Here is a 25,562-nt window from a genome sequence, read left to right on the forward strand (position 1 = left end):
GTTTACACTTCAACTCCATCTTTAGACAAAATTTTAGGGAAAAAACAAACTTGCTAAAACCGTGTTTAGTCTTAGTGCTCGTTGTTTCTCCATCCTTATTTTCTGTTATAGGTCTATGATAGGCTAGATTGGAACTCATGCTTAACACGCTGGCTCCAGGTTCCGGCTCAAGCCCAGGTGATGAGGCTCGAATGAGAAACACCTGTTGCGGCTGCACCTGTCAATCACACCCTGCAGGTGTGAGTAAACACAAAACCTGCACTCAGCCACTGTGGGTAGGACATTGGGATTTTATGTGACAGACCAATATAGAGAAGCTAGTGTAAGCTACCGCAAGGAGTGGGAATGACATGCGGCTTTTGACTTTATTTTGAAGTTTCACACCGGAAGTATCGCTTCCCATCGGGGTCAACTTGATGTATGTGGAGATTGTCACTCATATCAGTCCTTGGTCTTTGTCACTTTGGTTTTTAATCAATTGCAACGCCGGGACTTGGCAGATTGGGTGAGTTTAAGGCAGTTGTGAACAATGTAAATGTCAGACGCGGTTGTTCAGTCCTTCAGTTGAGTTACTATTTAAACAAAGTAGTGAACGTTAGCAAGCCTCTGCTACAAGCTAGTGTAGCTCCTGCACTGTTAACCCTGATGATAAGTTTACCCAGCCACCATAAACCCGGACAATGTCAGGACGGCATTTATATAACTTTAAAAGTACTACTACTACTTTACTACTAAGCTGGGCTGTCGGAACCATTTAAATGTATTGAAGTGTCGTCAGCTAAAGCTAGCGTACAGCTAAAGATAAGCCTCAGAGTTGTCTGGCATCATCTAACTCGGAGATTTTTCACTGAGCTGCTCCTCTAAGACTGTTGCTGCTCTTTAAATGAGCATGTAGAGCATTTTAACCTGTGTTAGCCAGGATGGTTATAACCGTGTAATGACGCACACACTTGCCGAACATCCAAACTATACAGGTCCTTCTCAAAATATTAGCATATTGTGATAAAGTTCATTATTTTCCATAATGTAATGATGAAAATTTAACATTCATATATTTTAGATTCATTGCACACTAACTGAAATATTTCAGGTCTTTTATTGTCTTAATATGGATGATTTTGGCATACAGCTCATGAAAACCCAAAATTCCTATCTCACATAATTAGCATATTTCATCCGACCAATAAAAGAAAAGTGTTTTTAATACAAAAAACGTCAACCTTCAAATAATCATGTACAGTTATGCACTCAATACTTGGTCGGGAATCCTTTAGCAGAAATGACTGCTTCAATGCGGCGTGGCATGGAGGCAATCATCCTGTGGCACTGCTGAGGTCTTATGGAGGCCCAGGATGCTTCGATAGCGGCCTTTAGCTCATCCAGAGTGTTGGGTCTTGAGTCTCTCAACGTTCTCTTCACAATATCCCACAGATTCTCTATGGGGTTCAGGTCAGGAGAGTTGGCAGGCCAATTGAGCACAGTGATACCATGGTCAGTAAACCATTTACCAGTGGTTTTGGCACTGTGAGCAGGTGCCAGGTCGTGCTGAAAAATGAAATCTTCATCTCCATAAAGCTTTTCAGCAGATGGAAGCATGAAGTGCTCCAAAATCTCCTGATAGCTAGCTGCATTGACCCTGCCCTTGATAAAACACAGTGGACCAACACCAGCAGCTGACACGGCACCCCAGACCATCACTGACTGTGGGTACTTGACACTGGACTTCTGGCATTTTGGCATTTCCTTCTCCCCGGTCTTCCTCCAGACTCTGGCACCTTGATTTCTGAATGACATGCAGAATTTGCTTTCATCTGAAAAAAGTACTTTGGACCACTGAGCAACAGTCCAGTGCTGCTTCTCTGTAGCCCAGGTCAGGCGCTTCTGCCGCTGTTTCTGGTTCAAAAGTGGCTTGACCTGGGGAATGCGCCACCTGTAGCCCATTTCCTGCACACGCCTGTGCACGGTGGCTCTGGATGTTTCTACTCCAGACTCAGTCCACTGCTTCCGCAGGTCCCCCAAGGTCTGGAATCGGCCCTTCTCCACAATCTTCCTCAGGGTCCGGTCACCTCTTCTCGTTGTGCAGCGTTTTCTGCCACACTTTTTCCTTCCCACAGACTTCCCACTGAGGTGCCTTGATACAGCACTCTGGGAACAGCCTATTCGTTCAGAAATGTCTTTCTGTGTCTTACCCTCTTGCTTGAGGGTGTCAATAGTGGCCTTCTGGACAGCAGTCAGGTCAGCAGTCTTACCCATGATTGGGGTTTTGAGTGATGAACCAGGCTGGGAGTTTTAAAGGCCTCAGGAATCTTTTGCAGGTGTTTAGAGTTAACTCGTTGATTCAGATGTTTAGGTTCATAGCTCGTTTAGAGACCCTTTTAATAATATGCTAATTTTGTGAGATAGGAATTTTGGGTTTTTATGAGCTGTATGCCAAAATCATCCGTATTAAGACAATAAAAGACCTGAAATATTTCAGTTAGTGTGCAATGAATCTAAAATATATGAATGTTAAATTTTCATCATGACATTATGGAAAATAATGAACTTTATCACAATATGCTAATATTTTGAGAAGGACCTGTAAGTTCCTGTTCTTCTGATTGCATTTGCAGTGATGACCAAACCTCCCTTATTGAGAGTCTGTGTGTGTGTGTGTGTGTGTGTGTGTGTGTGTGTTTGCTACAGCCATGTGCAGCTGTGTGCGGAGCTCCAGGGCCATGGCCCCTGCGCTGCTCCCTAGGCTGCTGCTCCCTCAGATGGGGTTTAGGCTAGCTGGCAGGGGAATCTGGACCTCCCCCCTGTGTTTGGCTGTCAGCGGGGACTCCCAGCTCCCTCCTCTGCCAGGCCAGGCCCGGATAGTGATCTGTGGAGGTGGGATTGTAGGAACATCAGTGGCGTACCACCTGGCCAAACTGGGTTGGACGGATGTGGTTCTGCTTGAGCAGGGCAGGTGAGATGAAGATTCTATGACAGTCCAAGTCTTTTCGTGACCCCCCTCGGGTTCAATCAAGCTTGCTGTCTTCGGTCTTAAATTGGGTGATTTTATAAAGCTGAATATTTAGTTTTAATTGTGTTTTCTGTTCCCACTCCATCCAGGCTTGGTGCAGGAACAACCAGACTGTGTGCTGGCATTCTGAGCATGGCTAAACCTATCTCCATTGAGTCTCAGATGGCCAACTATTCCAGTAGCCTTTACCAACAGCTTGAGGAGGAGACTGGCATTAAAACAGGTTAGATGCTTTCATTCATATTCACCTTTGGTGCTCTTGATAAAGAGAAATAGAAAATCATTATTAACTGAACTGACAGATGTACAAAAAGCATTTCACTGTCTGTCTTTACTAGCATCTACATCAGCTACAGCTAAATAAATGTGTGCAAGACACCCAACAGGAGTACGAAACGCCTCTAAAACAATAATATCTCTTAATGTATTACGTTGCAACCACAAATCTCAGACAGTTTTATCTGGATTATATGTGATCGATCATTAGGTAGTGTTTAACTGTAAAGTGGAAGATCGAAGATACACGGGTTTTAAGACTTATTTTACAAATACAAATCTGAAAATTGTAACCAACATTTAAATTCAGCCCCCTTTTACTCTGATACCCCTAAATAAAAGCCTGAACAACCTCTTGCCTTCAGAAGTCACTTAATGAGTAAATACAGTCCACCTGTGTGTGACTTAATCTCAGTAAATATACAGCTGTTCTGTGAAGGCCTCAGAGGTCTTGTAATTCATTTCATTCATGTTTGCTGGACCAGGAATACACCTGAAATATGCAGGTGCTGGCCCATGAAAATCTCTAAAACTGACAGGGCAGGCAAGAAGTGCATTAATCAAGAGACCCATGGTACCTCTGGAGGAGCTGTAGATCTGTCGACAGGACAACTATTAGTCATGTACTCCACAAATCTGGCCTTTACGGAAGAATGATAAGGTGAAAGCCATAAGAAGACCTGTTCGCAGTTTGCCACCAGCCATGTAGGCGATACAGCAGAATTGTGGGAGAAGGTGCTCTGATTAGATGAGGCTAAAATGAAACTCTTTGGACAACATGTGTTGTCTGTGTGTAGCAAAAAACTCACACCGCACATCATCTAGAACAGACCCCAAGGTAAGACATGGGGGTGGCAGCAGCATGCTGTGGGTATACATTTCTTCAACAGGGCCTGGGAAGTTGGACAGTGTTGACGGGGGAAGTAGATGGCACTGACTACAGCAATAAACATACGAGGATTAGCACATTCATTAGCTAGAATCACTGTCAAAGTCCAGGTCTAAATCCAGTCGGGAATATGCGGCGATACTTTTTCCCAGACGCTCTCTATTCAAACTAAGCTTGAGCTAAGAATAAAGAAGAATGGGCAGAAATTTCAGTCTCTAGATGTGCAAAACTAGTAAAGATGTACCCCCAAAAGACCTTGTGTAGTTTTTCTTGCACTTCATAGGCATGTGCTGCTTTGTGTAGGTCCATCATGTAAGGCTCTGTGTGTTCAGTGTAGTGGTTGAGGTGCCTTGTTCTAAGCATTTAATGCTTGTTTGTGTTGCATTTATAATTTTTTCAGGTTATTTGAAGACGGGTTCTTTGTGTCTGGCACAAAATCAGGATCGCTTCATTTCATTGAAGCGTTTGGCAACAAGACTCAAGTAAGACCGTTGGTTGGCTTCATTAGTGTCAACAGCTGCATGGACATAGGGGGTGTCATGAATATGCTTCATTTAAAGTAAATGGCAACGAGGTTTATAATTTATTCACAGAGTGTTGGGGATCAGCTGTAATATCATTAAACCTAAAGAGATAGCCAAACTCCACCCTCTAGTCAACATTCATGACCTGGTGGGGGCGCTCCATCTCCCGGATGATGCTGTGGTGTCTTCACCTGATGTTAACCACGCGCTGGCCGTGGCGGCTGCACAACAAGGTCAGCTGAGTGAAAATGTTTTACAGTCATCCTTGAGTTTTATTATGGTTTCTCCACACTTTCTTTTCACTGTTCATCTCCCTCCTCGTCTTCCATTTCTGATCGTGTCCAGGGGTTCAGATTCTGGAGCGAACCGCCATTCAGCAGGTCGTGGTGGAGAAGGGCCACGTGATTGCTGTGGAGACCGATCGCGGCTCCGTTGAGTGTGAATATTTTGTCAACTGTGCCGGTCAGGTAAAACTGAAATTTGTTTTCCAAACTCTGAAGCATCAATGCACCCGGTGCTGACTTAGACAGGGGAATCTGTGAAGGAACACTTTGTAAACACATCTTTAATGCCTTGAATTGAGTTCTGCTAGCATGCTCTGAGGACCCGCTGCCTTGTTTAAGCCAGGAAGTCAGCAGTGTACTATTTCCAATGACATTCACGGAAGGAGCTTGATTAAATCCACAGTTTTGAGCAGGCTAAGGTTCATGCAATCATCAGATTTATCTTCTCTGTATGTTTCTCTTCTCCAGTGGGCTTACGAGCTGGGTCAGGCTAGCGAGGTGAAGGTGTCGATCCCTCTCCACGGCTGTGAGCACTTCTACCTCCTCACCAAACCTCTTCAGGAACCACTTCCACCCAACACTCCAGGTCTCACAAACAAAAAACACAGTTTTACACTTTTTGCAGTAGTATCTAATCCATTTCATAGTCTGTCTTTGGTTCTACTTCTAGTGGAAAACACATAAATCTGATCTTTTGTCCACCAGTGAATCCAGTAAGTGCTACCAGGTCACACTCTTGGGTGTGGCCATTGTTACAGTAGGAAGAAAAGTCAAAGGCAGTCATTTAAAGTATGAGTGATGTGTTTAAAATAGAAGTAAAAGGTGGGTCTGCAAAATATACTGTGAATATGTCATCATCGTAATATCGTTGTCTGCGTTGTTAATATTGCAGCACTATGCATGGTGCCAGTGTGTTCAGTCTGTTTGGATCGAGTCTTCCTGCAGCAGATGCTCACACCTGACAGTCTGTAGAACCCGAGATGCTAAAGATCTCTGAGTGTTGGATCCACTGATGAGACACAGAGGATTGAGGAAATATCACAATATAATGCGGCTTTAGTCATAAGAAGCACAAAAGTAGAATCTATTTAAAAGGAAACTATATTTTCTGGACTTTTGCAGGTGGTCATTTCTTTGGGTATATTTTGTTGAGTTGGTGAAGGAGTGAACTGATGTGGAGCATGCTCCAGTAGACACCAGAATGTGTCGCAGTGAATTAGCTCTCATTTATGCTTTTAAGATCTTAAGCTGTTTTGTTAAACATGCTGGATTTGGAAATGTGGCGAAGCCTTTTGGAAGTCACCAAGTTATGGTAAGGGTCTGCATTCTTGAGGGAAAACACTAAGGGACTGTTGTTTGCAATGAATAATGCTTATTGTGCTCCAAATCATTTTATCATTCTTTTTTAAATGAATAAAACTCTGTTTTACAATGACTGCTCCTAATGTCAGCTCTGTAGCTCTGAAGCAGAAATCGGAATAACTCAAATTGGCATCAGCTGGTCACAGCTTTACAAAACCGGAGATTGGAAACCATACGTCTCTGCTTGGTGCATCTCTACTCTTTTGTGTGTGTGTGTGTGTGTGTGTGTGTGTGTGTATGTATATATGGTTAGAGTTAAGATGGGTCTAATGGAACTTGTGTTTTTAATTCTTCCAGCTATAATTGATATGGATGGGAGGATGTACGCGAGGCCGTGGCAAGGAGGCCTTTTGTCCGGAGGCTTAGAGAAGAACCCCAAGCCCATCTTCACTGAGGGCCGCAACCAGCTGGAGATCCAGAACATGCAGGAAGATTGGGATCATTTCGGTAAGGAGGACGGATTGTCATTCTTGGATACTTTAGTTGATAACCTGTTAATATATTATGTTAAAATGGGCAATAAATTAGGCTAGAATGGATTTTGAAGGCTCCCATATTTAACACAGAGGAAAATGGCACAACAATCATAAATATAAAAATGAAGTGTTTTTTTTTTTTTTTTATAAACACAAAAAATATAGTTTTATTCAAACCAAATATATTGGCTTAATGTTTTTGACCCTGTATAAACCACTGCGTAAATGTCTCAAACTCACACACGTAAGATCTCTTGTCCTTGGCCCGATGGCAGTAATGTGAGAGTCTACGCAGGTTGACAGCCCATCATAACTCTTGCTAACCTTATTGTGAGGACAAGGGTCCTCAGCCAGACCTGAACTACAGTAACCCCCAACTTTTGTTTTTTATTCATTATTCCAGAAATCTGAAAGTAACAATCAGGATTATTTGAACATAAATATTTGCGGAAGTCCTTCCTGCTGGCTTTAATGCTGTAACGTGTTCTTCGTGTGCGTTCTTTCAGAGCCAATGCTCAGCGCCCTGCTGAGAAGAATGCCGAACCTTGAGTCAGCTGAGATCCATCAGCTGGTCAACTGTCCAGAGTCCTTTACGCCTGATATGCGCTGTCTGATGGGGGAAACACCAGGTGTGTCTGGCTACTATGTGCTGGCAGGGATGAACTCCTCGGGTCTGGCCTTCGCCGGAGGAGCTGGGAAGTAAGCATGAATCTACAAATACTCCATTAAATGTGAAAGAAGACAAGTTATTTTTGTTAGTTGCACTGTACCCTCTTTTAGTCTTGCATTCATTCAAGTTTTTACTGTGGGAAAAAAAATGTATTTCAAGAATCGATGCTCAGCTGTGATGCTGACATGTTCATTGAAGTTCCAACAGCTTCTTCCTGCTGTTTGCTTCCCATGCAGGTACCTGGCAGAGTGGATGACGTACGGCTACCCCACTGCCAACGTCTGGCCGCTGGACATCAAGCGCTTTGGCAGCTTGCAGAGCAGCCGGACCTTCCTGCGACACCGAGTGATGGAAGTCATGCGTGAGTAGTAACCGCTCAACTAATTATAATCTCTATAAGTCTGATATAATCATATTGATACTTTTGTTTATGTACTTAAGAAGGTGACAAACAATAGGTTGAGAACTCTGGAAATTAGACACAGAAACCTGGTTTTATGCCCCGTTGTTTTCTTTTATTGTTGACCTGTACTTATATCGTGTTTGTGTGTCCATAATTAGCCCTGCTGTATGAGCTGAAGGTTCCTCGGTGGGACTTTCAGACCGGCCGGCAGCTGAGGACGAGTCCCCTCTATGACCGTCTGGACACCCAAGGGGCTCGCTGGATGGAGAAACATGGCTTCGAAAGGCCCAAATACTTTGTTCCGCCAGGGAAAGGTGCAAACTGCTAACCAAACTTCCTCATCCTCTCATACTGAGAATCAACAAAAGGGATTTAAGCAGAGTTAAGAGCCATTATAGGTGTTCCTCTGGGGACACTCCAGATGTACCTAATTCTGAGTAATGGTGTAAGAACAAATTGTCTTGGAACAGAAAGCCAAGAGTTTTATGGCAGATTTCCTAGAATTTGTCTGAATAAGCAGACTTTTATGACAACTACCAAGAACCTGATTTCTTAGAAAGCCCTGGTTTATGATTTGACGTCATATGTTTAAATAATGGAGATAAGACATGAATAAAATCCCTGTCTTTATTTTTGTAGATCTGCTGTCTCTGGACCAGAGTAAGACCTTCTACAAGCCAGACTGGTTCGACATTGTTGAAGCTGAAGTGAAATGCTGCAAAGAGGCCGTCTGTGTCATCGACATGTCCTCCTTCACCAAGTTTGAGCTGACTGTGAGTCACAGCACACATCTTATAATCAGCGCCAGATTGGTTAGCAGTTTTAAACATCATCTGTGTCAGCAGTATGGCATTGATCTGTACCAAAGCATCATGATGAGCTCATATAAGAGGTACAAGCTAGACTTTTCTAGAGGATCAATAAAACTCTATTTAGATATAGCCGGTCACCAGTAGAACAACATGACAAGGTCAGGTTTTATGTTGGTTTTGCCATTTTGTTACTTAATCAAGATAAACTCTTCTATCCCAAAAACGGGCCTCCACACGCTTGGGTGTTTATCCGTATTCTGTTTGGCTGCAGGTAAATTATCTACTGATTTGTGGGGTCATCGAAGTAAAATCTTACACTTCTTATACTTCAGAATCCATGGCAAAATCTATCTAATGATGCCCACAGTGTTTTCTAATACTAGTTGGTCTGTTCCATACTTAAGCCTCTTGTGACGTTGTTGACCCAAAACCGATGCTACGGCCTCTGTTCCGTCCTGCTGTCTCAGTCTACAGGGGAGCAGGCTTTGGAGTTTCTGCAGTATCTGTGTGCCAACGACTTGGATGTTCCCGTTGGACACATCGTTCACACCGGCATGCTGAATGAGAGAGGAGGATACGAAAACGACTGCAGCGTGGTTCGCCTCAGCAAGAACAGGTTTGAACCATCTAAGCAATGACAGTGCAGACACGTGGTGATCTATTACATGAAAAAGTCACATAAACAAAAAAAACCTTTCTGTCTCCAGTTTCTTCATCATATCTCCAACAGACCAGCAGGTCCACTGTTGGTCCTGGATAAAGAAGAACATGCCCAGTGACCCACACCTCCACCTAGAGGATGTGAGCTGGAAGTACACAGGTGAGCTTAGGCTCAGTGTGCAACTACCCACTCAGTGAATAAAGATGAAACATGGAGTGTGTCTCATGTGGAGGTTGTTTAATGATCAAAACTCATCTTTTTATCTTTTACAGCTTTGAATCTGATTGGTCCACGAGCAATGGATGTTCTGGCTGAGCTGTCATACGTCTCCATGACACCTGAGCATTTCCCCTCCATGTTCTGTAAGGTAAGAGACAAGTTAAGCAAGGCCAAGGACTGGATTTGGTTTGTTCTTTGCTCTTGCCCTTATGTTTCCTATTTGTGTTTGCAGGAGATGAGTGTGGGCTATGCCAATGGGATCAGAGTGATGAGCATGACACATACCGGAGAACCAGGTTTCATGCTCTACATCCCCATAGAGGTGCACACAAACAGTATTTAGACAACATGGCAGGATGCTTGACAATAGAAATGTACATGCACTCATCGTGGACATGAATAACGTTTGACTTTTAATGATGAACCTGAACTAGTTATTTTGCCATGGTGGGGAATAAAACTTTGGATTTTATGTAATCCAGGTCAATTTTTTATTTTCTTTCCCTAGAACCGATCTGGACTTTATGTACATTCCCCTTTTTTTCATGATAGTTGGGATCAAGGCTTTCCAACATCCCAATACTAGCCTGATTGGTTTTGGAGGTAGTCCTCCTTCTTTAGTATTCCACCCACTTAGTGGGATGTACCAGTACAACACATGGTGAAACTGTCCCACAGCATGATGCAGCCACCACCATGATTGACAGTCAGCACTGTGTTCTTTGAGCTTTTTTCCATAATGACAAGAAGCTGAGGTGATACTCGTTAGACTCCAAGAGTATTTACTCAAAGAGGTGGGCAGCCTCTCAGGCCTGGTGATGTAAACATTAGCCACTTCAATGTGGACAATAAAAAACTGGTGTCCCAGCATCTTCCACTTAACAATAGTTTAGCAACTATTGTTAAGTAGTTCTAAACATCCTGACCAATTTCCTTTCATCAGAATGGACATTTCCGGTCAGTTGAGTTAAACTTTGATCAAGCTGGGTGGTCCACCAGAGCAGTGATCCTAAGCACCCATTAAAGCTAGTTTTCAAGCAGGCCCACATTAAGCTTATGGAGAATGGACTTCAAGTCTGTTGAAAACTTATGAACTGTGCTGAAAAGCTTGGCTCGAGACAAGAAAGCACCCCCACCTTGGTAGAGCAGTTGGAGGTCATCATTAGAAGCCCAACATTAATATGCTGATGTTGGGTTTATCCCAACTTCTTATTGACGCTGTATATCAGGTCACAACTTATCTGTATGGTGATTTATACCTGCAAGGATTTAAGATATGAAATATGGAAAAATATAGATAATAAAGTTATATCACTGTGAAGACTAACGCTGGTGTATTCATCTACTCCCTTTAGTATGCGCTACATGTTTACAATGAGGTGATGTCAGTGGGGCAGAAGTATGGCATCCGTAATGCAGGATACTACGCACTGAGGAGCCTTCGTATTGAGAAATTCTTTGCCTTCTGGGGTCAGGACCTTGACACCTTCACCACACCGCTGGAGTGCGGACGAGAGTTCAGGGTCAAGTTCGACAAGGTCTGTTTGGCTGCAGGACCGCATGACCTCTCCTCTCTGGCAGCGTAGAGACCTCTGAAGTTTCATTTCAGTCAGCTGCTTAACTGCATTGCTATACATTTTCTGACTGCAGCTGCAGTCCCAACAGGTGGTACTTTAACTCAACAAGTTTACGCTTCAACTGAGAAGCAGAACCTCTGGTGTGTCGCAGCTGTTCTGGCAGTGCGGTATCAATAGGACTCACTGTTAATAATCAATTTCACGTACTGTTTATTTGCTGAGAATGAACATGGCTCTGCATGCTTCACATCATGTTTCCTTGTCTCCCTCTTTTTCTATATATTTGCCGTCTTCCTCCTCCAATAATTTATTTCATGCTCTCCATCTATTTTTCTCTTCCACAGGACACTAATTTCCTTGGTCGCGAGGCGTTGCTGCAGCAGCGCCAGGAGGGAGTGTTCCGCCGCTTTGTCATGCTCGTCCTGGAAGACCACGACACAGAGCTGGACCTGTGGCCATGGTGGGGCGAGCCCGTCTACCGCAGCGGTCAGCTGGCCGGAACAACCACCAGCAGCGCCTACAGCTACACTCTGCAGCGCCACGTCTGCCTGGGCTTTGTGTCACCGCCGCCAAGCCCTGAGGGCCTCCCCACACCCATCACCCCTGACTTCATCAACCGTGGCGACTATGAGGTAGACATTGCCGGACAGTGCTACCCTGCAAAAGCCAAATTGTACCCCTTCAGTTCCCTCTTCACCCAACAGAAACGACGCAAGGAAGACATTGACCTGGGCAACCTTCACGGGAAGTGAGGCAGTGATTGGAAACGTCTCCCTCTATGACACTCCTTCATTTCACCCCATTCACTCCTGATCTGACCCAGTGCCAATTTCTGTTCCTTTTACCCATGATGACTGGGGTGGATGTACAAGCACTTCCTGTGAATCCAGAGTTTCATCCTCTGCTTAAAGTGCAATATTTGAAAAGCACCTATAGCTTGAATTCTCATCTCATTAAAGTCCAGTATTTCCTCCAGCTGTTTCATCCCCCCCCCCAGTGTGTGTGTAGAGTCCTGACTGCTGTGCTGCTGCAGTCTGTGTTTATGTGCCTTTCTCAAGGCAAGATCAACACTAGTTGTTGCAGACTTGATCAGTTTGCAGAATTTAACCCATCCTGAAGGATTTTATACAGACAGCATTCTCCACACTTTTGTCATGTGCTGTTAAGGCTTCGCTGCACATTCTGAAGGAAACTCAGTACTGATGTGACCTTCCAAACACAATGTTACCAGCCGTGAATGTGCGGCTGACAAGGAGTCCTCATTCAGATACTTCATGCTCTCAGCCCTATAACACTTTGTCAGAAAGCATCTTTTCTTGTAAAAGGGAAAGAAAGCCTAGGATAACTTCTGGTAAACCAGGGTTGTTGGTTTTGCCCACTACATCACATCTCACCCTGAAACACTTCCTGAAACTCCATAGCAAATCTGAACAGCTTCTTTCTTTCGCTGTGGTGTTATCTGCTGAGAGCTGCTGTAGTGTTTTCATGTGCCGCACTTGTGAAGATATTTATGTTCTATTTTTGTTTGGTTCTCTCGAAACATTGATGCACTTTTGAGGTTTTAAATTTGGTTTTATTGAATGTGCGTGGTAGGAGAGCAAATCAGCTCTTCTAGTCTTGTTTTCAGTCCTCAGTATCTAACTGCTTTGAGACGTTTGTGTAAAGGAAAGATTTCAATGCAATTTCAAATAAAGGTATTTTTGTATAGCTAGTGTGTTTAAAAATCACTTTTTATTGCTGTCATTTTGTGTCAGTTTAGTCTGTATTGGTGTATAAAGTTCTTGTAGCCGTTCTAATGGTGAATCTTCACACGTCTCTAAGATGTAAACCGGGTTATGGTGGTGAGAACTCAATGTATCTGACAACAGCCCATAGACAGTGTAAATGATCCCAGTTAATTTAGTTTTTACACTATGAAGAGCACACAAACCTTAAATTAAAATTGACCTGTTTGTTTTTTTAAGTGCTCAGTTTTTACCTGTATATTTATGGGGTGCAAACATTGGACTGATTCTTGGTTCCAAAACTTAAAATTCGTACTCGTCTTCTGCTTTATCAGGGACTGGGGCAGCAGACTCAGTAAAGACATCCAGGCGTCCCTCTCTCTCCCCAGGCCAACCGAGAGACACTGTCCCCCCAGCGTGTCCTGGGCTGTCACTTCCACTAACTTTAAATTATTTAAATTATTTGTACTGGAAGTCCTGAACTTTAACTTCCATCTCTTTCATTGTGAAAATAGCAGCTGAAGTAATAGATGTAATACTTTAGCTGCTTATGTTCTACTAACTTATTTTTTGCTTGTCTCTATAATTTTTCTGACATTGCAGGTCTGTACAAACTGAGAAACTTGGGTAATGTGCTCCAGTACAACACAAGTCTTTATTAGTTTGATTTTGTTCTTTTTTTAATTTTATTTCCAAGACAAACTTCAGCGTTTGAGTTTTAATGTGATAGGTCAACACACATCAGTGCTGAATTGGGAAGAAATCTGAAAGGCTTGGTACACATTTGTATAGAGCCCTCTTTACGTTACGGTGCTACAGCTAAATAAATTCCACTGCAACTGATTTTCTTCTGAAGTTCCTGGGACAACTATTAATCCTACTCCTCACAAAGCAAGCCCTTATGAAAAAATGGCATTGTTGGAGAAAACCGTTGGCATGTCCTTTCTGAAGTTAGATACAAGCCAAGCATGTAGTTAAACGTGTCGAGTAACTATTTTAAGGTACTGAAGGCCTCAGAGGTTTGTTACAGGTTAGTAAAGAACAGCAGACAGGTCAGGGAGAAAGTTGTAAGGATGGTCAGAATATAAAATATCACCAAATATGGTACAGTTCAAGGGGTATAAATTCCTTATGTTTATTATCCATAAAGCTTAAAATGCTGATATTTACATACATACAAATGCACTGGATGCTCCATGTTAATTTTGTTGATCCGCTGCTCGCTTACAGGTACGTCTGGACTTGTCCTGGTATTTCTATCAGCCTTTCCTCCTTGGTGTCAGACAACCTTACCTCAGTATTTTGATGTATTCAAACTGATCAATGATCCCTGGTAATTAAATAGGCCTGAGACCATAGTTTGGGAAACATCAACCATATTATGAAGCCTCATAGTATACTGGGAGTTGAATTCAGTGTTTGGACATCATCTGACAAACTATCACTCTTAAGAAAAGAACATCAGTCTTTATACTACACAACAATTAGACAATATGTTTTATTTCAAATAAAATCCTTAGCTTCAGGCTGTGTTACTAATTAATGCTGCCAGCTGAGCTGCTTTACATTATTCTCCTGCTGTACAGCTGATATGAAGACTGAACTGCATCAAGGCATTGATCTGTTGAAGGATACATCAGGAGGTGGCCAGGATATCAAGGTGTGGTGAATGTTTGATTTGGCTCTCCACTGATCCCATCCAAACTAGCTGAGCATCAATGGTTGTGCCAAAAGAAAGTTGTACCAAGGTTGTAACTTACATCCCCCCCCCCCCGAGTGTTTGTACAAAGAACTGAACTCTGAACAGTTTGGTAAATGCAATATTTACAACAGGAAATGGAAAAATACACTTAAATCCATGTAGACAGACCAAAATTAAATACTCAACAAAATGTATGGAAAACAGTCCATTAGCACTGAACACTGCAGCTTCATGGTTGTTCCTGCATCTCTCGGTAAACGCCTTAACTCATTGCTGCTTTTCTGCTGTGTGGAAACCAAAGCAAATGAAACTCTCTGCAGTGAGGCTGAAGGTTTATGCATGAGTCAACATAAACAGCAGACTGCTCATTAATAACATCTGCAATCATGTCCGTGGAACCCAATACATACAAAGTCAGCTCAGAGCCTGCAGAGTTGCATAACTAAACACTTTATTAGCATAGTACGAGTCAGATGTCACATCCTTCTGGCTTTGCGTGGGCGACATCCGTTGTGAGGCACGGGGGTGTTGTCAGTGATCGATACCACCTCCAGGCCTCCCATCGTCAAGCCTTTGATTGCAGACTGCACAACAGACAAGGACAGTCAGTCATTAAGGTGACAGGAGGGACCAGATCAAGATGTCTCTGGATGCATTTCTACAATTGTTAAAGGAAAAGGAAGCTGCTCAGTGCAGAATCCTAAAACAATTTGTTGCCAGGTGAAACATAACCAATGCACCTTTCTAACAAAAGGCCATAACCTGTTTAGTTAAACCAAGCAGTTTAATGATTTGACTGTTTTAGGAGAAGTATTTTTATCAATGACCCCTTTTTTACATGTTCTGATGTTTCATTTTATGTAACAGATCAAGACAAAATAGTGCTAAATTGTGAAGTGGAAGCGAAATGATACTCTTTGGGATGGTCTTTGTTGAACGAAAGCCACAAGAAGTCACATTTAAAGTTTCGACACCAGACGTCGGGGGCAAAGCAAATATGTGGAGGAAGGGGCTCGGATCACATGAGACCAAAATAGAACTTTCTGTTCTAAATGCAAAACCCGACGTTTGTCAGAAAACTAACCATGCAACTAAGCTGGAAAACAACAGTCCTACTGGAAGTCCCTACTGCTCGAAAACATCCCCACAGCATGATGCTGCCACCACCATGTTTCACTATGGGGATGGTGAGGTGTGTTGGGTTTGAGCCAGACATTGTTTTCCTTGGTGGCCGGGAAGTTCAACGTTAGTCTCATTTTGGACAGGAGTGACGTCTCATCTCTGATAGGTGCTTAGGAGGAGATGACCTTTCCAGGTTGATTATAACTAGCCAGGGTACCTCCTTCCATACATGTGGGGAGACGTCCACATGCCGTTCAGAAAACTTTGAAAGGTGCTTTCTTATTTTAAAACACCAAGTAATGGCTTTTTTCTGGCCACTCTTCCATAAAGCACAGCTTATTATATTCCTATGGATAGATACTCCAGTCTCTGCTGTGGAACTCCAACTCCTCCAGGGTTACCTTTGATCTCTGTGCTGCCTCTCTGATTAATGCCCTCCTTGCTCGGTCTGTGGGTTTTGATGGGCGGCAGGTTTGTTGTAGTACCATGTGCTTTCCATTTGAAGATGATGGATTTGATGGTGCTCCGGGAGTATGGAAGCAAATCGTTACCATATTTCAAATGAAAAAGCATTTTCAGAAATGCTTTTTCATTTTAAGAATGTGTCTGCATTGTTTGACTCATAACTGAAATTAGTTATCAATAATCCTATTTGCATTTTAATTTTCTTCTTCAAGACTGCTCATTCTTTCACTTAATTAAAATGAAAAAGACATTTGAGATTTATTTTTCAAAATGTACCCCAGCAAATAGATACCAAAATTCAATTTGAAATGTAAAATTTGAAAATGAAAAAGCATTTCCAGAAATGCTGCTGCTGACGTCACTCTTCTGCGCCCGCAGCTTGGAACGCTTTTTCGTTTTCCAGTTCTGGGCAGTACTTTGCGGGCAGACCACGAAAACGAAAAAGCATTGTCTGCTTTGTTTTCTTTTTGATTATGGCATAAAATGTGCAGTCATGAAGAAGAAAATGCAAATGCAAATAGGATGATTGATTACTAATTCTATTTATGGGTCAAACAATGCAGCCACATTCTTAAAATGAAAAAGCATTTCTGGAAATGCTTTTTCATTTGAAATATGGTAACGATTTGCTTCCATACGGGAGAACATCAACTTGTACTTCTCAACATTTTGTCCCTGACTTCACTGGAGAGCTCCTTGGTCTCCATGGTGTGATGCCTTCTGCTTATCGGTGGTGCAGCCTCTGGGGCCTTGCAGAAAAGAGGTGTTTATAATAGCAGATCATGTGACACAGGTGGACTTCATCTCACTAAGTATGTGACTTATGAAGGTAACTGGTTGCACCAGAACGTTGTAGAGGCTACATACCAAAGCACATGCTAATTTTCAGGTTTTTCAGGTGTTTAATTTATTTATTTTTTCTTTTCCCTTCAACAACTTACGACTATTTGTAGATCCATCACATAAAATAAATTTCAAAAACATTTAAATTACAGGTTGGAATGTAACAAAATAGGTCAAAAGCAAAGGGGTGAATATTTTTGCAAAGCACTGTAGTGGTGGCACCATCATGTTGTAGAGATGCTTCTCTTCAGCAGGGACAGGGAAGCAGGCCTGAGATGATGTAAAGAAAGACTGAGCTAAATACAGGGTAATCCTGGAAGAAAACTTGGTGGAGGCTGCAAAAGACTTGAGACTCGGGTGGAGGTTCACCTTCTAGCAGGAGGATGACCCCAAACACGAGTTACAATAGAGGGGGTTTACATCAAAGCACACTGAGAGCACAGTCCAGACCTAAACTGCTCTAAGAAATTGTGGCAAGACTCTCATCCGATCTGACTGAGCTTTAGCGCCTTTGTAGAAGAGAAGTGGCAAAACGTCCACTGTCTAGATTTGCAAAGAGAAAAAACCCAAAATACACTGCTCAAAAAAAAAAAGGGAAAACTTAAACACAATATAACTCCAAGTAAATCAAACTTCTGTGAAATCAAACTGTCCACTTAGGAAGCAACACTGATTGACAATTAATTTCTCATGTTGTTGTGTAAATGAAATAGACAACAGGAGGAAATCTTTGGTGATTAGCAAGAAACACTCAATAAAGGAGTGGTTCTGCAGGTGGGGACCACAGACCACTTCTCAGTACCTATGTTTTCTGGCTGAAGTTTTGGTCACTTTTGAATGTTGGTGGTGCTTTCACACTCATGATAGCATGAGACAGACTCTACCACCCACACAAGTGGCTCAGGTAGTGCAGCTCATCCAGGATGGTACATCAATGTGAGCTGTGGCAACGTTTGCTGTGTCTGTCAGCGTAGTGTCCAGAGCCTGGAGGCGCTACCAGGAGACAGGCCAGTACACCAGGAGATGTGGAGGAGGCTGTAGGAGGGCAACAACCCAGCAGCAGGACCGCTACCTCCACCTTTGTGCAAGGAGGAACAGGAGGAGCACTGCCAGAGCCCTGCAAAATGACCTCCAGCAGGCCACAAATGTGCATGTGTCTGCACAAACGGTTAGAAACTGACTCCATAAGGATGGTATGAGGGCCCGACATCCACAAATGGGGGTTGTGCTCACAGCCCAACACCGTGCAGGACGCTTGGTATTTGCCAGAGAACACCAGGATTGACAAATTCACCACTGGTGCCCTGAGCTCTTCACAGATGAAAGCAGGTTCACACTGATCACATGTGACAGACGTGACAGAGTCTGGAGACACCATGGAGAGCGATCTGCTGCCTGCAACATCCTTCAGCATGACTGGTTTGGCAGTGGGTCAGTAATGGTGTGGGGTGGCATTTCTTTGGAGGGCCACACAGCTCTCCATGAGCTCTCCAGAGGTAGCCTGACTGCCATTAGGTACCGAGATGAGATCCTCAGACCCCTTGTGAGACCATATGCTGGTGCGGTTGGCCCTGGGTTCCTCCTAATGCAGGACAATGCTAGACCTCAATGAAGACATTGAAGCTATGGAGCACATCTGGAACATCATGTCTCGCTCCATCCACCAACGTCACGTTGCACCACAGACTGTCCAGGAGTTGGCGGATGCTTTAGTCCAGGTCTGGGAGGAGATTCCTCAGGAGACCATCCACCATCTCATTAGGAGCATGTCCAGGCGTTGTAGGGAGGTCATACAGACACATGGAGGCTACACACAATACTGAGCCTCATTTTGACTTGTTTTAAGGACATTACATCAAAGTTGGATCAGCCTGTAGTGTGTTTTTCCACTTTAATTTTGTGTGTGACTCCATATCCAGGCCTCCATTGGTTAATACATTTGATTTCCATTGATGATTTTTGTGTGATTTTGTTGTCAGCACATTCAACTTTGTACAGAACAAAGTATTCAATGAGAATATTTCATTCATTCAGATCTAGGATGTGTTATTTGAGTGTTCCCTTTATTTTTTTGGGGCAGTGTATTTGCTGCTATTATTCCAGTGAAAGGTGACCCCCCTCTAAACCTCTGTGTCTTTTCCTTCCAGTTCACAATTACACACTACTTCATGTTAGTCTAGCACATAAACGCCCAGTAAAATGGATTGAATTTTGTGAAACATGTGGAAAATGTTCAAAAGGTATGAATAAAAAGGCTTCAGAACCTTTATCAGTAACAGCATCAAAACTTAATAAAAGTGAAGGAAGTGCTCACCAGACGTCCAGGACCGAGACCTTTGACCACAACCCGAACAAACGTAACTCCCTTTGCTGTGGCTTTCTGTTTGGATTAAAAGTGACACAGATAACTACTCTATATATGCATGGCCTATTACACTTCAATAGGTCCGACACAGTGCAACCATGGTTACCTCCACAGTTTTTATCCAATAAGATCACATATAAAAATGTTCCTCTTAGTCTGTGTGGAATTATTTCAAGTTCATGAACTCAGCAGCAGAAGCAGGGGAGCCTTCACTAATAACACTATTCTGCATAGATAAAGAGTTTTTTTGGTCAGAGATCACGAATCTGACAGAAAAGGTCCTGCTGGTCCTGAGAGGAGAGAACTCACCACGGCAGCAGAGATGCCTGCAGTCTGAGCGGCGATGGGCGTCGACTTCTTGATGTTCTTAAAGCCCTCTGTGCCACAGGACGTCCGGACCAAAGATTGTCCTGCGCTGTCTGTCAGCTGGATGTGTGTGCTGGTAAAGGATGGAGAGATTTGCTCGGTGTCATCCTCACAAGATATTTTCAACACTGTAATACTGACATTTTACTGCTGGGAGAAGTTCTGTTGTGTTTTTGTATTTCGGCAGCCTGGTTAAAGAAAATATGTTACAAGAGCTGATACAGCGGGCTGCTGATGTTTGCCCATTTTTATAAACTATCAGTCTTGCCTGAGCTTACAGTCAAACCCCACAAATGTGCCTCAATCAGCTTTAGATGAGTAAGGAGGGAGTTCTGAGCAGCAAGCCACAACATCATCTCAAGCAATTGCCGTTTTTGGCAAACTTGTGTCTCGGGTAGAGCAATTCTAAAACCTGCAACTGACAGGTAAGGATGGAAGCTGGAAAAACACACCACAAACATGTGAAGTCAACTGAAACATCACCACCAACAGCTGCATAGAGCCACAGGAAGCTGCTGATTCTGGCAGCTGACATCAGCCGCCTACTCAACAGATGTTTGAGGTCCAAAGGAAGAAGCGTAACTCTGATACCATGTCGAGAAACTGACAACGAAAAGCAATCGCAGGGCTACATCGGCCTTACTAAAAAACATATCAGTAAGTGTTACCAAGCAATCCTCCCTGCTGAAACCACAGATGGATAGAAACAACCCTTAATGTAGCTTTCAGATACTTAAGGTCTACTGTAAATAACTGGATGCTCGCCCCACTTACTTGTTGTATGTTGCCTTTATGTGAACAATCGGCAACTCTTCAAACTTTTTCCCAGCCCATCTCAGAGCGCTGTCTTGACCAGGCAACGGAGGAAGATAGCTGAAAGATTGAGACTGGAATGAGCAAAGCATTATGATTTCAAACACAGTCCTGGTGTTGCATGACAAGACTGAGCCAGGAATTACGAAGCCCGTTTTGAAGAAATAATGCCTGTTTAAAGGTTGCTTGCATGGAGACAAGGAAGTGAATATATGGAATCACTACTCCTGGAGGATGCTTAATCAGCTGTTTTACTTTACAGGTCCTTCTCAAAATATTAGCATATTGTGATAAAGTTCATTATTTTCCATAATGTCATGATGAAAATTTAACATTCATATATTTTAGATTCATTGCACACTAACTGAAATATTTCAGGTCTTTTATTGTCTTAATACGGATGATTTTGGCATACAGCTCATGAAAACCCAAAATTCCTATCTCACAAAATTAGCATATTTCATCCGACCAATAAAAGAAAAGTGTTTTTGATACAAAAAACGTCAACCTTCTAATAATCATGTACAGTTATGCACTCAATACTTGGTCGGGAATCCTTTGGCAGAAATGACTGCTTCAATGCGGCGTGGCATGGAGGCAATCAGCCTGTGGCACTGCTGAGGTCTTATGGAGGCCCAGGATGCTTCGATAGCGGCCTTTAGCTCATCCAGAGTGTTGGGTCTTGAGTCTCTCAACGTTCTCTTCACAATATCCCACAGATTCTCTATGGGGTTCAGGTCAGGAGAGTTGGCAGGCCAATTGAGCACAGTGATACCATGGTCAGTAAACCATTTACCAGTGGTTTTGGCACTGTGAGCAGGTGCCAGGTCGTGCTGAAAAATGAAATCTTCATCTCCATAAAGCTTTTCAGCAGATGGAAGCATGAAGTGCTCCAAAATCTCCTGATAGCTAGCTGCATTGACCCTGCCCTTGATAAAACACAGTGGACCAACACCAGCAGCTGACACGGCACCCCAGACCATCACTGACTGTGGGTACTTGACACTGGACTTCTGGCATTTTGGCATTTCCTTCTCCCCAGTCTTCCTCCAGACTCTGGCACCTTGATTTCTGAATGACATGCAGAATTTGCTTTCATCCGAAAAAAGTACTTTGGACCACTGAGCAACAGTCCAGTGCTGCTTCTCTGTAGCCCAGGTCAGGCGCTTCTGCCGCTGTTTCTGGTTCAAAAGTGGCTTGACCTGGGGAATGCGGCACCTGTAGCCCATTTCCTGCACACGCCTGTGCACGGTGGCTCTGGATGTTTCTACTCCAGACTCAGTCCACTGCTTCCGCAGGTCCCCCAAGGTCTGGAATCGGCCCTTCTCCACAATCTTCCTCAAGGTCTGGTCACCTCTTCTCGTTGTGCAGCGTTTTCTGCCACACTTTTTCCTTCCCACAGACTTCCCACTGAGGTGCCTTGATACAGCACTCTGGGAACAGCCTATTCGTTCAGAAATGTCTTTCTGTGTCTTACCCTCTTGCTTGAGGGTGTCAATAGTGGCCTTCTGGACAGCAGTCAGGTCGGCAGTCTTACCCATGATTGGGGTTTTGAGTTATGAACCAGGCTGGGAGTTTTAAAGGCCTCAGGAATCTTTTGCAGGTGTTTAGAGTTAACTTGTTGATTCAGATGATTAGGTTCATAGCTCGTTTAGAGACCCTTTTAATAATATGCTAATTTTGTGAGATAGGAATTTTGGGTTTTCATGAGCTGTATGCCAAAATCATCCGTATTAAGACAATAAAAGACCTGAAATATTTCAGTTAGTGTGCAATGAATCTAAAATATATGAATGTTAAATTTTCATCATGACATTATGGAAAATAATAAACTTTATCACAATATGCTAATATTTTGAGAAGGACCTGTATAAGGAAACCCAAAACAACCCCCCCTAAAACACCAAACACAGATGTGACAAATTAGTAAACATTTTAACATAATAACATTGTTGTATACAATGACAGTTTATCAAGTTAAGTAGAGAGAGAGAAAAAAAAATCTGATTAAGATTAAAGGACATATGCTTTGATTTATAAACGTGGCTCAGGTGGAAGGTGTTCCTCCCGTAACTGGTGGGTTGCTGGTTTGAAACCCTCACCCAATCTGTCTCTGTCTCAGTTGTGGTGGGGGGGGGGGGAGACGACACCCTGAAAAAATATTTAGTTACTCACCATCAAACCTACATCTCCTGTAGAGTCCTCAAGGGCCCGTGTCCTGCATGTTTTAGACGATCCCCTGCTTTATCACACCTGATTCAGGTGATTGTAGTTCAGCAAAAGCCTGTTAATCAGCCATCAATGGAAATCAGGTGTGCTGAAGCAGGGAAACTTCTAAAACATGCAGGACACCGGCCCTTGAGGACTGACTTTGGACACCCCGGCTGTAAACGTAATGACTGCCATGTGCAACCCCAAATCCACATCAACTGAGGAAATGTTGCTTGTTATCTTGAAGCAGTCATCTTTATATGCTTCACTGTGATGGCACCAAATAACCGTTCCAGCTCAGCCAATGCAGATTTACTGCATCCAGTCACCCACAGTCCAACACAGATTCTCTTTAGCCCCATGTAACGTTGCTTTTAGTTTTTGCCCACATGCCTTTTCCTTTTCTTTGTGTACAATTTTAAATTTTCAGATGTGTCTCTCTGTAGTTTCGATGTTCATGTCTTCTTTGGTCTACCAGTTTTTATTTTTTCCTTTTACAACCTTGCCTTTTTGTTTGGACTTTCTCCAGACTAACTACAGCCTGATTTTATAAAGGTTTCAACATCCAGAGATTACAATCTTTTAGTCTACTTAATCCCAATAGCAGATGTGTAAAATTACAACTGTTAAATGTGCTTTTTTTTTTTTAGCTACAAAGTAAAACAACCGAGTAAGCATCATCCAGGAGCAATAACCCCATGTATTTTTTGCCTGAAGGACTGATGTGTTGAGGTGTGCAGACCTGAAGTCTTTCCCGGAGTTAGCTTCTGCCTCCTGATGTCTCACAGCGCTGCTCAACAACGTTCTCTGCAGCGGCAGCCATCTGCTTCCACACCTAAACATACACCGTGTCATCAGCACAACTTGTATCAACCACCCGGTACCGGTTCTGTTAGCAGTAATAAAGGTTTTGGTCACACAGTACATGTGAAGCTTCCTCAGCATTAGCCGTGAGCAGGAACTAACAGGAACTGCTTCAACAACCCACTGAAAAACACTTACTGTGAGACTGTCCCGTTGGCAGTCAGCGGGGTGACCAGCTGTCGGCATAAAGTGCTCACAGAATTAAACACACACCTGAAACTAAACATGGTTCCCGTCTAGAATAACGCGTTTATTGTTCGTCTGAAGCAGCGTGACATTGAAGGTGACGGTGAAGGACGAGACCATTAACCGGGGGAAAAGGCGGGGACTCGTGAAAACTGTGTCGATATCCGTATTCCACCCAGGCGGTAAACAACGTGTTTTCTTTTCTAAAACTAAGTTAATATTAACCATGAAGTTATATTCCTTTTTACTCTTTCATTTTGTATTTTTGTTTTTAGAAGAGAAAGTCGCTCCCCTGCCTCTGGTCCACACCATGTGTTCAGTATTTCTTTTTTTCTCCAAACTTTATTAATAACAGCAAAACGGAACTTGGCACACATCTAGTTGACAAGAACACAAAACGTACGAAGGGAATAAATAGGAATTCAACTTGAGTATACCATAAACACAAAACGCCAGGGGTTTCAAACCCTTGTAGCACAAAATTAAATTAGTGTAATAAATCTTTAAAAAGATTAGAAGTTTATGAGGCTTTTTTATTCTGGCTGTCCATTATTGAAAATAAATATACAAAAGTAATTCAATGAAATTTGGCTTATGATTGAAAAACTTGGATTTATAAGTATAGAAATTGGACAAAACAAACGGCAGGTCAATAACAAAAGTGAGGATTGGGTTTACTGTCAGTATCTGTCAAGGTAGTGGTCGTCTTGGAGATGTGTTTCCGAAGGAAGGGCATCATACTTTGTTTCATTATGTCACAGTACATGTTGGCGTTCATGGTTCCCTCAATGAACTGTAATTCCCCACAGCTGGCAGCACTCAGGCAGTCCCAAACCATGACACTCCCACCACCATGCTTGACTGTAGGCAAGACACACTTGTCTTTGTAGTCCTCTCCCTGTTGCTGCCACACACACTTAATGTGAACCAAACTAATATGCTGTATTTTGGTCTTGTCAGACCACAAAACATAGTTCCAACAATCCATGTCTTAACCTGCTTGTCTTGAGCAAACTCTTTTGGGCGTCCTTGTGCATAATCTTTAGATGAAACTTTCTTCTGGGCCCGATTTGATGCAGTGTGTGGCGTATGGTCTGAGCACTGTCAGCCTGACCCGACACCCATTCAACCTTTGCAATACTGGCAGCACTCATACTTCTTTTTTAAAAAGACAACCTCAGGTTATGACGCCAGGAGCATGCACTCAACTTCTTTGGTCTACCATGGTGAGGGCTATTTAGAGTGGGACATCTCCTGTTAAATCGCTGTGTGGTCTTGGCCACCGTGCTGCAGCTCAGTGTCAGGGTGTTGCCCATCTTCTTATTGCCTAGGTCATCTTAGATCAACAATTCTTTTTATCTGCTCCTTAGAGTTATTTGCCTTTCGGAGCCATGTTGAACTTCCAGTGACCAGTATGAGAGAGTGTGTGTGACAACACCCCGTTTAAAAGGGGCATATCATCCAAAATCCCTTTTTTTTGAGCTCTTAAACAAATTTCTTTTGTGTGTTGGGAGTCTCTGAAAGTCTAGAAATTTTGAATTTAGTCACTCGAGATCCTGCGATGATGTATTTAGATGCATTTTAGGTCATATTTGGACAGTCTGTTCCGATTTGTCCATGTTCTGTTACGTTTTGTTCTCTATTACGTCACAGTATTTTCTGTGGAACTTCTAAAGATGGTCATGGACTTCCGGCACATTCAGCTGAAGTGCCTCATTTGTATTTACAGAAACTGCAACAA

At 43.0% G+C, this 25,562-nt stretch overlaps 2 protein-coding genes across 2 annotated transcripts; one reads left to right on the forward strand and one right to left on the reverse strand.

Annotated features, from left to right (window-relative positions):
• Positions 1–282: 282 nt before the first annotated feature.
• On the forward strand, positions 283–12,871 carry pdpr (pyruvate dehydrogenase phosphatase regulatory subunit). The gene is made up of 18 exons (XM_047363059.1): positions 283–505; positions 2,686–2,950; positions 3,097–3,230; positions 4,573–4,654; positions 4,766–4,929; positions 5,042–5,163; positions 5,449–5,566; positions 6,640–6,789; positions 7,325–7,517; positions 7,725–7,849; positions 8,050–8,205; positions 8,531–8,664; positions 9,171–9,319; positions 9,411–9,523; positions 9,637–9,731; positions 9,816–9,905; positions 10,939–11,121; positions 11,505–12,871. The coding sequence occupies exons 2-18, from the start codon at positions 2,688–2,690 to the stop codon at positions 11,910–11,912; spliced, it is 2,679 nt and encodes an 892-aa protein (XP_047219015.1). The 5' UTR covers positions 283–505; positions 2,686–2,687; the 3' UTR covers positions 11,913–12,871.
• Positions 12,872–14,368: 1,497 nt separating this feature from the next.
• mrps11 (mitochondrial ribosomal protein S11) lies at positions 14,369–24,105 on the reverse strand. Its single transcript, XM_047363058.1, has 6 exons — positions 23,774–24,105; positions 23,514–23,606; positions 20,522–20,620; positions 19,691–19,820; positions 19,331–19,396; positions 14,369–15,170 (listed from the first exon to the last, which is right to left on the reverse strand). The coding sequence occupies exons 1-6, from the start codon at positions 23,860–23,862 to the stop codon at positions 15,063–15,065; spliced, it is 585 nt and encodes a 194-aa protein (XP_047219014.1). The 5' UTR covers positions 23,863–24,105; the 3' UTR covers positions 14,369–15,062.
• Between the last annotated feature and the right edge of the window lie 1,457 nt (positions 24,106–25,562).

This window comes from Girardinichthys multiradiatus, chromosome 4 (genome assembly GCF_021462225.1).
Source record: "Girardinichthys multiradiatus isolate DD_20200921_A chromosome 4, DD_fGirMul_XY1, whole genome shotgun sequence".
NCBI classification, from domain to species: Eukaryota; Metazoa; Chordata; class Actinopteri; order Cyprinodontiformes; family Goodeidae; genus Girardinichthys; species Girardinichthys multiradiatus.